Genomic DNA, 13,513 nt, shown 5'->3' on the forward strand with positions numbered 1-13,513 from the left:
CACAATGAAATATCACCACATATCCATTCAAATGACTAATATTTTTTAAATTAACAATACCAAATGTTAACAAAGATGCAACTAGAACTCTCTTTTGTAGCTCATGGGAGTGTAAAATCATAGAGCCACTTTAGAAAACAGTTTGGCAACTTCTTATGAAGTGAAACATACTTACTGAATGACCCAACAATCCTACTGCTAGGTATTTACTCAAGAGAACTGAAGTCCACAGTCATACAAGTATATGCAAAGGTTCATAGTAGCTTTTTATATAAATATCCCAAAAAGGAAACAACCCAAATATCATCTAATGGGGGTAGATAACAAGTTGAAGTATATCAATAGAGTGGAATGATATGCAATCAAAAAAAGTAACAAAAGCTTCATGCTAAGAAGCTAGACACAAAGGCCAAACACTACTTAATTCCATGTGGGTGAAACTCTTGAAAAGTCAAACTCATAGAAAGCAATGGTTTTTATATCTGTGGCTATAGCTGAGAAAAGAGGTCAATTACAAAGCAGCATAATGAAACTTTTTTAAAATGATGGAAATAGTTTCTTAATTTTGATGGTGATTACATGACTGGCTATATTGTCAAAACTCAAACTGTACCATTTTAAATGGGTAAATTTTATTGTATGTAAATTTTTACTAAAGCTAATTTTTTTTAAACTTATACAGGTAAGGCACTTTTATATCTTGAATTTAATTTCCATGTGCTTACTCTGAACTCGATTTAAGCTACCATCTTGTGTGGACTGAGAAGGAAGATGGTGGGGGAAGAGGGGAACCTAATTTCATTTGGTTCCTGGAATTCAGCTAGCTAGCTATCAAATCATTCTGAACACCTGCAAACTCAACTGGAGATCTAAGGAAAGAATTAATTGCTACAATTAATAGAAAAATGACCATTTTTTTCAAGGTAGGAGGTGTGGAGATATATCAGAAGATAAACCCCGGAGGGAGGGAGTCAGCTACCAGAAAGTGATAAAGCCGCAGAGCACAAAATTGGAACTTCAAGCCATCTGCTCCAGTGAGGGACATCCCTGCTTGAAAGGTGCTCAGGTGGCCAAATGGGCAGAATCCTAGGTGGGGCGGTGTGGTCTCAAGATCCCTGGAGTCACAGAAAGATCAGGCATGCCTGAGTGCAAAAGAGTTCCCAAGCATCAGAGCAGGGAAGCCAGCTGCTATCACTGAGCCCAGGAGTGCGCTTGCAGTTCGATGCTGCCTTAAACCGTAAATGAGGGCATGACAGGGTGATGGCTCTCCAAGCAGGGGCCCAGCAAGAGGCAGAACCACAGCGAAACCTCATCCCTTCCATGGGAGAAACAGTCGTAGTATACATGGCAGGAGCTTGTTAAGTTTGGAGACTCAACGCAGGGTCACATGCCTGAGATAAAAACACTTGGTCACAGTCTGGGTGAACACAGAGTATGGACAGAAACCAGGGAGACAAGACTGATTGACCCCTTCTCCCCAAGGGTGCACTAAAGACTGGGGGCACAAACTTTCAGCTCCAGGGACTGGAGATCAGGACATCACCATTTCCATTTTCATTTCCATCCCCAAAGTGGGGCAGAAAGCCTTCAGAAACAAAAGTCACGTAGAGCAATGCAAAGCAGCTACACTGAACCTGGCCCCCAAGCAAGGGCAGTGCCTGAAGTCAAAGACACCTGAGAATCAGTGCAACAGCCCCCACCCCAGGAGACCAGCAGGAACATCTGTGATCACACCTAACTGCAAAACTCTAGCACTAGGATAAAACAGTATGTAGATTTGGGGTCTCTTATGATTCTTTAGTCTTCGGTTTCAATTTTTTTTTCCTTTTCAACTAGTTTCTTATTTTATGAGCTCTTTAAATCTTTTTTAATTTTCATTTTTATATTTACATTTATATATATATTCTTTATTTTTGGCTTTCTTTCTATATATATAGATTTCTTTCCTTATAATTTTGGGATCTAGATTCTTCTAACAGACCAAAATACACCCAGGACTGAGTACACTGCTCTGTTCAATTGACCTGTTGGATTATATTCTCTCTCTCTCTCTCTCTCTTTTTTTTTTTTTTTGGCTTCTGATCTCTTCTGATTTTTTAGTATATATTTTGATGGGGATGGTCGCTATATTTGTATTTTATTCTCTTGTTCATTTATTCTTCTCTAGACAGAATGGCAAGATGGAAAAATGCACCCCAGAAAAGAAAACAAATGGCAGTATTAACTGCCAAGGAATTAATCAATATGGATATAAGCTGCTGGGCCTAGAATTCAGAATAACAATTATAAAGATACTAGCTGGGCTTGAATAAAGCATAGAAGACACAGGGAATTCCTTTCTGAAGAAATAAAAGAACTAAAATCTAATCAAGTTGAAATAAAAAAGGCTATTAGTGGGATGCAGAAAAAAATGGAGGCTCTAAATGCTAGGATAAATGAGGCAGAAGAGAGAACTGGTGATATAGAAGATAAAACAAAGGAGAGTAAAGAAATTGAGAAAAAGAGAGATATACAGCTACTGGATCATGAGGGGACAATTCAAGAGATAAGGGATACCATAAAGCAAAACAATATTAGAATAATTGGGGTACCAGAGGAAGCAGAGAAAGGGGAGGGGGGACAAAAGGTATACTGGAGCAAATTATAACTAAGAATTTCCCTAATCCGGAGAAGGAAACAGGCTTTCAGTCCCAGAGGCAGAGAGAATCTCTTTCAAAATCAATATAAATAGGTCAACACCTCAACATATAATAGTGAAGCTTAAAGTCTCAGAGACAAAGAAAAAGTACTGATAGCAGCTCAGGACAAAAGATCTGTAACCTACAAAGGAAAAAACATAAGGCTGAAAGCAGACCTAGCCACAGAGACCAGGCAGGTCAGAAAGGATTGGCATGATACATTCAGGGTGCTAAATGAGAAAACACATAGCCAAGAATACTTTATCCAGCAAGGCTATCATTCAGCATAGAAGGTCAGATAAAAATCCCCAAGGATAAAGAGAAACTAAAAGAATTCGTGGTTGCTAAACCAGCCCTGCAAGAAATATCAAAGGGGATCCTTTAAGAAAAGAGAAAACCCAAAAATAACTTATATGAGAAAATAACAGAGACAATATACAGAAATAATGACTTAACAGGTAATAAAATGGCACTAAATTAGTATCTTTCAATAGTCACTCTGAATGTAAATGGGCTAAATGCTCCAATCAAAAGACACAGGGTATCAGATTAGATAAAAAAAAGTCTCTCGCTGTGTGGAAGGGACTCATTTTAGATCCAAAGATACCTCCAGATTGAAAGTGAAGATGTAGAGAACAATTAATCACACTAATAGACATCAAAAGAAAGCTGGCAATCCTTATACCAGACAAATTAGATTTTAAACAAAAGACTAATATGAGATGAAGAAGGACACTATATCATAATTAAAGGGTCTATCCAACAAGAAGATCTAACAATTATAAATATTTATACCCTTAACACGGGAGCAACCAATTATATAAGCCAATTAATAACAAAATTAAAGAAACACATTGACAATAATACAAAAATAGTAGAGGATTTTCACACCCCACTCACTGCAATGGACGGATCATTAAACCAGAAGATCAACAAGGAAGGAAGGGCTTTGAATGACACACTGGACCAGATGGACTTCACAGATACATTCACAGCATTCTATCCTAAAGCAAGACAATACACATTCTTCTCGAGTGTACATGGTATATTCTCCAGAACAGATCACATACTGGGTCACAAATCAGGTCTCAAGTGGTACCAACAGATTAGGATCATTCCCTGCATATTTTCAGACCACAATGCTTTGAAACTGGAACTCAATCACAAGAGCCAATTTGGAAGGAAAACAAACACAAAGGTTAAAGAACATCCTACCAAAGAATGAACTGGTCAACCAGGAAATTAAGAATTTTAAAAATTCATGGAAACAAATGAAAATACAACCTTTCAAAATCTTTGGGATAAGCCAAAGTGGTCCTAAGACCACTTTGTTTCTCAAAGAAACAAGAAAGGTCTCAAATGCACAATGTAACCTCACACCTAAAGGAGCTGGAAAAAGAACACCAAATAAAACCTAAACCCAGCAGAAGAGAATAAATAGAGATTAGACCAGAAACCCATGAAATAGAAACCAAAAGAACAGTAGAACCCATCAAGGAAACTAGGAGCTGGTTCTATGAAAGAATTAATAAGATTGAGGGACGCCTGGGTGGCTCAGTTGGTTAAGCAGCTGCCTTCGGTTCAGGTCATAATCCCAGGGTCCTGGGATCGAGTCCCGCATCAGGATCCTTGCTTGGCAGGGAGCCTGCTTCTCCCTCTGCCTCTGCCTGCCTCTCTGTCTGCCTGTGCTCACTTGCTCTCTCTCCCTCTGTCTCTGACAAATAAATAAATAAAATCTTTAAAAAAATAAAATAATAAAATAAAAAAAAAGAATTAATAAGATTGATAAACCCCCGGCCAGACTTATCAAAAAGAAAAGAGAAAGGACCCAAATTAATGAAATCATGAATGAAAGAAGAGAGATCACAAGCAACACCAAAGAAATAGAAAAAAATTATAAGAACACATTATGAGCAACTATATGCCAAGAAATTAGACAATCCGGAAGAAATGGATGCATTCCTGGAAACACATAAATTACCAAAACTGAACCAGGAAGAAATAAAAAACCTGAACAAACCCTACCTAGCAAGGAAATTGAAGCAGTAACCAAAAATCTACCAATAAATAAGAGCCCAGGGCCAGAAAGCTTCCCAAGGCAATTCTACCAAACATTTAAAGAATTAATACCTAGTCTTCTGAATCTGTTTCAAAATCTAGAAATGGAAGGAAAACCCAAATTCTTTCTATGAGGTCAGCATGACCTTGATCCCAAAACCAGCCAAAGATCCCACCAAAATGGAGAATTAAGGACCAGTATCCCTGATGATGCAAAAATTCTCACCAAGATACTAGCCAATAGGATCCAATAGCATACTAAAAGGATTATTCGCCAGGACTTAATGAAATTTATTCCTGGGCTGCAAGGGTGGTTCAACATTTGCAAATCAATCAATGTGACATACTACTTTAATAATAGAGAGGACAAGAACCATATGATCCTCTCAATAGATGCAGAAAAAGCATTTGACAAAAGTACAGCATCCTTTCTTGGTTAAAACGCTCCACAGTATAAGGATAGAGGGAACATACCTCAATATCATAAATGTCATCTACAAAAAGCCCATAGCAAATATCATTCTCAATGGGAGAAAACTGATAGCTTATCCCCTAAGGTCAGGAACATGGTAAGGATGTCCACTATCACCACTGTTGTTCAACATAGTACTGGAAGTCCTAGCCTCACAAAGACAAGAAGAAATAAAAGGTATGCGAATAGGCAGAGAAGTCAAACTCTTACTCTTTGCAGATGACCTGATACTCTACATGGAAAATCAAAAAAACTCCACCCCCAAATTGCTAGAACTCATATATGAATTTAGCAAAGTGGCAGGATATAAAATCAATGCACAGAAATCAGTTGCATTTCTATGCACTAATAATGAAACAGAAGAGAAATTAAGGAGTCAATCTCATTTACAATTGCACCCAAACCATAAGATAACCTAGGAATAAACCTAATCAAAGAGGCAAAGGATCTGTACTTGGAAAACTATAGAACACTCATGAAAGAAATTGAGGAAGACACAAAGAAATGGGAAAGCATTCTATGCTTATGAAATGGAAGAATAAATATTGTGAAAATGTCTATGCTACCTAGAGCAATCTATACATTCAATACAATCCCTATCAAAGTTACCATCAACTTTTTTTACAGAGCTGGAACAAATAATCCTAAAATTGGTATGAAACCAGAAAATACCCCAAATAGCCAAAGAAATGTTGAAAAAGAAAAGCAAAGCTGGTAGCATCATAATTCCAGACTTCAAGCTCTATTACAAAGCTGTCATCATCAAGACAGCATGGTACTGGCACAACAACAGACACATAGATCAGTGCAACAGAATAGAGAACCCAGAAATGGACCCTCAACTCTATGGTCAACTAATAGTCAACAAAGTAGGAAAGAATGTCCAATGGAAAAAATACTGTCTCTTTAACAAATGGTGCTGGGAAAACTGAACAAATGAAACTGAACCATCTTCTTACACCAAACACAAAAATACTCTGAAAATGGATGAAAGACCTAGATGTGAGACAGGAATATATCAAAATCCTAGAAAAGAACACAGGCAACAATCTCTGTGACCTCAGCAACAGCAACTTCTGGCTAGACAGGTCTCCAAAGGCAAGGGCAAAAAGGACAAAAATGAACTATTGGAACTTCATCAAGATAAACTTTTGCCCTGCAAAGGAAACACTCAACACTAACAAAAGACAACTGACAGAATGGGAGAAGATATTTGCAAATGTTTTATCAAATGAAAGACTAGTATCCAAAATCTATAAAGAACTTAACAAAACTCAACACCCCAAAAATAATCCAGTTAAAAAATGGACACTTCACCAAAGAAGACACACAAATGGCCAACAGAGACATGAAAAACTGCTCAATATCACTTGGCATCAGGGAAATACTAATCAAAACAACAATGAGATACCACCTCACACCAGTCAAAATGGCTGAAATTAGTAAGTCAGGAAACGACAGAAGTTGGCAAAGATGTGGAAAAGGGGGAACCCTCTCACACTTCTCGTGGGAATGCAAGCTGGTGCAGCCACTCTAGAAAACAGTATGGAGGTTCCTCAAAAAGTTGAAAATAGAGCTACCCTATGAACCAACAATTGCACTACTGGGTATTTACCCTAAAGATACAGATGTAGTGATCTGAAGGAACACATGTACCCGAATGTTTATAGCAGCAATGCCCACAATAACCAAACTATGGAAGGAGCCCAGATGTCCATCGATAGATGAATGGATAAAGATGTGGTATATATATATACACACACACACACACACACATATATATGTGTGTATATATATATACACACACACACACATACATACAAACAATGGAATACTATGCAGCCATCAAAAAAGAAATCTTGCATTTGCCAGGAGATGGATGGAACTGGAGGGTATTATGCTAATCGAAATCAGTCAGAGAAAGACAATTATATAATCTCACTGATATCTGGAATCTGAGAAGCAAAACTGATTAACATAGGGGACGGGAAGGAAAAATAAAAAGAAATCAGAGAGGGAGACAAACCATAAGAGACTCTTAACTATAGGAAACAAACTGAGGGTTGCTGGAGGGGAGTAGTTTCGGGGGATGGGTTAACTGGGTGATGGGCATTAAGGAGGGCACAGAATAAAATGAACACTGGCTGTTCACAACTAATGAATCACTGATCTCTACCTCAAACTAATAATACACTATGTTAATTGAATTTAAATAAAATATAATTTTTTTAAATGCAAAAAAAAAAAAAAAAAGGAAAAAAAAGGCTGTTATCTTGCTAATTTAAGCAGGCTTTTCTTGGTTGCCATGACTTTGTTCAAAAATCCTTCAGTGTAGGGGCACCTGGGTGGCTCAGTGGGTTAAAAGCCTCTGCCTTCAGCTCAAGTCATGATCTCAGGGTCCTGGAATCGAGCCCCGTGTTAGGCTCTCTGCTCAGCAGGGAGCCTGCTTCCCTTTCTCTCTCTCTGCCTGCTTGTGATCTCTGTCTGTCAAATGAATAAATAAAATCTTTATTATTATTATTATTTATTTACTTATTTGACAGAGAGAGATCACAAGTAGGCATAGAGGCAGGCAGAGAGAGAGAGAGGAGGAAGCAGGCTCTCCACCGAGCAGAGAGCCTGACGCGGGACTCGATCCCAGGACCCTGAGATCATGACCTGAGCCGAAGGCAGCGGCTTAACCCACTGAGCCACCCAGGCGCCCCTGAATAAATAAAATCTTAAAAAAAAAAATCCTTTAGTGTGTATATATAGCCAAAAAACTAAAAGCACCACAGTGTTCAGGCCAGTCATTCGAGTGAAGATATCCATGAGGCAAGTTGCAAATATATTTCTACCACTTTGGTGAGAAGCTGGAACTAGAGAGAGATCTGAGAGTCATCTGCAGAAAGTACATGTATGCCTCACTTTTCAAAAGTTCACATTATGCCACTTTGCTTTTATAAAGGATCTGGGTAGGGTTAGTTCTTGCTTTGGCTATTTGGCTAACTTAAAGCAGGGCGCCTGGGTGGCTCAGTAGGTTAAGCCTCTGCCTTCAGCTCAGGTCATGATTTCAGGGTCCTGGGATGGAGCCCCGCATCAGGCTCTCTGCTCAGCAGGGAGCCTGCTTCCCCCCACCCCCATCTCTGCCTGCCTCTCTGCCTACTTGTGATCTGTCTGTCAAATAAATAAATAAAGTCTTAAAAAAAAAAAAAAAAAAAACTTGGCTAACTCAAAGAAATTGAAAGAGGATTTTCACTTTTACCAAAAAAGGCCAGAAGTGAAAACAGCATCCAGCATTCGTTCTGCAGTGAGTGGTCACAGGGGCTGCTCTGAGCAGTCGGAGGGGCACTGCCTGCCTCCTTCACCAAGAACTTCATTCAGCATCAAGCTATGGTGGCTTGAAACTGTACTTTATCTCCGTTTATTTATTTTGTGTATCAATTAGCAAGATATGTCCTAAGGTATCAGAAAAACCATTAGCATGATATATTGTAAAATATCAGAAATGTCCACTAGAGATTAGTTTGAGGGTCTGGGAATGTTCAAAATATTTTCCATATAAATTAATGGTAACTGTCTCCTTGCTTTATACCAGTTCAAGCCAAGAAAGGTTTCCTAGGAACACTCTACTTACAAACAGCAGGGGAAACCTGTTGGAGAAACCAGAGGAACTGATAAAATTATACTGTTTTCTCACTGCCACCTCTTACTAGCTAATAATCCACACAACCATAGAAAATGCTCAAGTTAAATCTGAAATGACTTGAATTTTTTTAAAAGTAAGCTCTTCCATCAGATCTAAGCAATAAAGTTAATTTAAATGCATTTTTAGTATTTATATCTGTAAAATCAGATATCTTACATATCTTACCTGATTTAATTTTTCAGTGTGATTCAGCCTTGAAGTCTCTACTACATTTGACTTAAAAGTCTTTTCCACGTTCAATATTTGCTTCGGCGGTTCCATGTTTGAAGCAGGTTGTGAAAAGCGAGACTTTACAACTGGGAAACCTGCGGAGTACGATCCGTGTGGTTTCATTCTAAAAGGCTGGGTAAACATTTTACCTCCTTTTGTGAAAAAAAGAACAGAGAAAAGTTGTCAATAACAATTTCTACTTTATTTTCTGGTGGTTATCTATAGAGGATATAACCTAACTGCCCTCAACTTTGAAATAACAATTTTAAAAAGTGAGCTTATGTTTTTGTATTACCAAATATAATTTACGTGCAATGGAAAATATCTATCATCTATAGAAGAAAACCAAGAGATCATTAAGTGTGATACTGAGAAGGATGGGGCTACCTAAAAACTCCACTTAAGGCCACCTGAATATAAATAGAAGCAGATTTCAACAGGAGGTCAAAAAGTCTCCAAGTAAGGAGTCTACTTAAAACTATGTTTCTCGGGCGCCTGGGTGGCTCAGTGGGTTAAGCCGCTGCCTTCGGCTCAGGTCATGATCTCGGGGTGCTGGGATCGAGTCCCACATCGGGCTCTCTGCTTCCTCCTCTCTCTCTGCCTGCCTCTCTGCCTACTTGCGATCTCTCTCTGTCAAATAAATAAATAAAATCTTTTAAAAAAAAAAAAAAACTATGTTTCTCAAACCCGACAATCACCTAGTAGTATGGGAACAAGGAAAGGCAATAAAAAGCTATATAATTAAGGATATTCTAGAGTACACATTTTTTTTTCTTCAGCATTTGAAGGGAGGGAAATACCACTGGAAAGATAAATGTTGAGGTAGAGCATGAAAATTTATCACTAGACTTCATTATAGCCTAACTCTTTACCGTAAGATCAAGCACACACGCGCGTGCATGCGCACGCACGCGCGTGCACACACACACACACACACACACACACACACAGTTTCCAATATATCCTGTGGAAGAAGGGTCCACAGATGGGTAACATAAACAATCCAATCACTGGGAAGGAATATCGCTCCCCTCATTCAATAGGTTGGCAAACTGCTTTATACAAGTCAACCTCTTGTAAGTTTAACAGCATGATAAGTTTGTCTCCCTAAGTCTGAACAACTCAAGAATACTGATACTGTTGATGGTTCAAGGTTAAACTCAAAAAACACTCAATGGCCCCTGCAGTCTTCCCTGACCAGAGCATGGAAACACCCTAATATCTTCATCAAATTATACTTCCTATCATAGTTTAAGTATTGGTTTCTACACTTGGGACCTTCTCATGGTTTCACCTATATTAATCTAATTACATATTTTAAAGAAAAAGAAAAATCACTGAACTAGGCATAGAAATTCTCCAGATAGGCTCAGTGTCTAGATTCTGTACTGTCAAGGGTCTAGAGAGGCACCATTCAAATGATCACATTGGTCTTCTGAGACTTTGAGACAGTGATTCAGGGATGAAAGGTAGAGCATAGGGAATAAGTCAATTGTATTGTAATAATGTAGCTACACTGTGGTGAACATAAAATATATTCAAAGTTGTTAAATCACTGTGTTGTACACATGAAATTAATAGATTTTATGTCAACTATACTTAAACATATATATATATATATATATACACATACACACACACACACATATATATATATATATATATATTTTAAAAAATACAAACAAACAAGAGGGACAAGTATTGGGAAAGGAAAGCACTGAACAGTATTAAGAGTTGTGCATCAAACCTTGGCTGTAACACTTTTCTAGTCATGCAACTTTGGAAAAGTCAATTAACTTTCCTGAGCTTTCTTTTCCTTATCTCTAAAACTGGATTATTCACCCTTCTATGATGTGGCAATGAGAATCCAAGGTAAAATGCTAAATACGGTGGTTATCATTACACTACTTAAATTACTGCAGTGCCTGCTAGGATATCAAAGAACTGTGCCAGCAAAAATCAAATGGCATGGGATGCCTGGGTAGCTCAGCCTATTAAGTGTCTGCTATCAGCTCAGGTCATGATCCCAGGGCTCTGGGATGGTTCTCCCTCGGCCTGCTACTCCCCCTGCCTGTGCTCTCTCTGACAAATAAAATCTTAAAAAAAAAAAATCAGATGGTAAATGCTACTGATTACTATTGTTTTTTAAACTCTCATTTTCAGGGCATCTGGGTGGGCTAAGCCATTAAGCATTTGCCTTTGGCTCGGGTCATGGTCCCTGGGTCCTGGGATCGAGCCCCACATCAGGCTCCCTGGTCAGCGGGAAGCCTGCCTTTCCCTCTCCCACTTCCCCTGCTTGTGTTCCCTCTCTTGCTGTCTCTCTCTGTCAAATAAATAGATAAGTCTTTTTAAAAAATAAACAATTAGAAAAAAAATAAACTCATTTTCCACATTATATCTTTACATGAACACATATGACTCATGTTCACTTACAGTGTCCCAGAGAAAGCAGATCTTGTGTTTTTATAGTAATAGCTACCACTTACTATAAGCTTACTAAATGCCAGGCACTTTTCAGAGCTCATCTCATTTAATCCTCAGCACAGCTCCAAGAGGCAATTATTATTATTCCTATTCTAGAGAGGGGAAACTATGGCTTGGACATTTTAAGTAACTTGCTCAACATCATTCAGCCAGCAAGTGGGAGCACCAGGATGCAACTTTCATCACACTCTAAGAGCTGAGACACTGCACATCTCCATAGCTGCCACTACTGCTCCAAATTCTGCTACCCCACAATACAGTGACTAATGCACACATGCTTACCTGCTGGCCATCCTCTCTGCTTTTTCTCTGATACGCTCTTCTTTAGCATCAACAAAGAACCTGCTCTGGTCTGCTCTACAGAAATGACATCCGAAGCAGCATTAAGCACTTCAAACATAGAAAGGAATCCATACTGCACGTACTGGAAAGAACGTCCAAATCGTCTGACAAATGCCTTCTCAAAATCAGAAAGGAGAACGGGAGATAACGCCAAGAGGTCTTTCAACTCACTCTTCACAAAAGCTGGAAGAATGGGGGGCACCCTTCCTCGGTAAGGTACTCGCCGGCATGAGCTTGGGCCAGAGCAAACACTGGCCCTTCCCTTCTGCACGGAGTTTCGAACCTTATGGCTGCTTCTCTGTTTTGCAACCAAACTTGCTATTCCTTTGGTAGATTCATCTGGAATGGCTAGGGAGGTTTGGAAAAAGAAATCATCTTTAGATGAAAATTTAACTCCTTTTCTTATCCTGTGCATCTGTCGTTATAGAGACAATTTTTAACTCTCCAAGGAGCTGTGTATCTAGGTGGCATTATAAAAGTGAACCTTTGGTTCCTCCATTTCTTGTACATTACAGATGACCACTTGTTAACTCCTCTACCAGAGGATGAAGACAGAAAGATAAATCCTACTATTTAGCATTACCACTGACTGGTGAAACATCTGAAACTCTCAAGATGAATAAACTTCCTTGTAATGTTTATGTTTCATGAAATTTAAAACATGAGTTCATAATTTAAAAGTCCCATTGTTATGCTTCCCCCAATTTAAGGTGCAATAATCTGAAATCAGATGCAAAATGTAGTTTTTGTGAATGCACCTTTTTCCAGGGAAAGATTTCTTCATTTTGTTAAAGCTTTCACTCTTCCCACAACCTCAAAGGTAACCATGAACCCTCTTCCTCTCAAAATGTTAAAATCCCCTCCCTGGAACACAGGGTAATTGCTATATGCGGGATAACTGCTATAACAATTCCTTTTAAGTTTTTAATTCCAGTTAAAGCTACAGTGTTAGTTTCAGAGGTACAATACAATGATTCAACACTTCCATGCATCACCCATTGCTGATCACAAGTGCACTCCATAATCCCCATCACCTATTTATTTGCTAGAATAATTCCTTACCAAGTAATAATTACTGCTTAGCTTATATATCTTAAAACCTAAGCTTACCTTTCAGTATTACAGTACCATCCCCACAGGGGCAGACAGCGACAACATCAGGCATGTCCAACACCAGCTCCATAGTTGACCGATAGCCAAGGATTCGGAGTGGCAAATGGCTGCCAACCATCAAAAGGTACTCCTTTTCCAATTGCTGGGGGGTCAAACCATCTTTGGCGGAAATGAGAAGTGACCTTATTTCTTTCCTTAGGCATTCCTGAACACGCTCCTGTTCAGACATTGCACCCTACGGGATTTAAGATAGTAACGTGGCTCATGAGACAAGCAGACAAACCCAAGTTGGAGGCGGGAGGGGGGGGGCACGGCTTTAAAAGGATCAATCGTGAAATATAAACAACCAAGAAGCAAGTTCTAAAGGTGATGAAGCAGGAGCAAAACCGTAAGGGTTCTCTGAAAGGCTGCATTTCACAAACACTCACACAATTCAAACTCGAAATCTCATGCTGTGATTAACCTGCA

At 38.9% G+C, this 13,513-nt stretch overlaps 1 protein-coding gene across 1 annotated transcript in view; it reads right to left on the minus strand.

The window, feature by feature from the left end:
* Positions 1-13,513, minus strand: part of TDRD5 (tudor domain containing 5) — an 89,821-nt gene that overhangs the window by 75,783 nt on the left and 525 nt on the right. The window contains 3 exon segments of the mRNA XM_082704087.1: positions 9,062-9,258; positions 11,873-12,280; positions 13,043-13,280. Coding sequence (XP_082560213.1) covers positions 9,062-9,258; positions 11,873-12,280; positions 13,043-13,274 — 837 coding nt within the window. The 5' untranslated portion in view covers positions 13,275-13,280.

The sequence above is a fragment of the Mustela nivalis genome, assembly GCF_964662115.1.
Source record: "Mustela nivalis genome assembly, chromosome: 16".
Classification (NCBI taxonomy): domain Eukaryota; kingdom Metazoa; phylum Chordata; class Mammalia; order Carnivora; family Mustelidae; genus Mustela; species Mustela nivalis.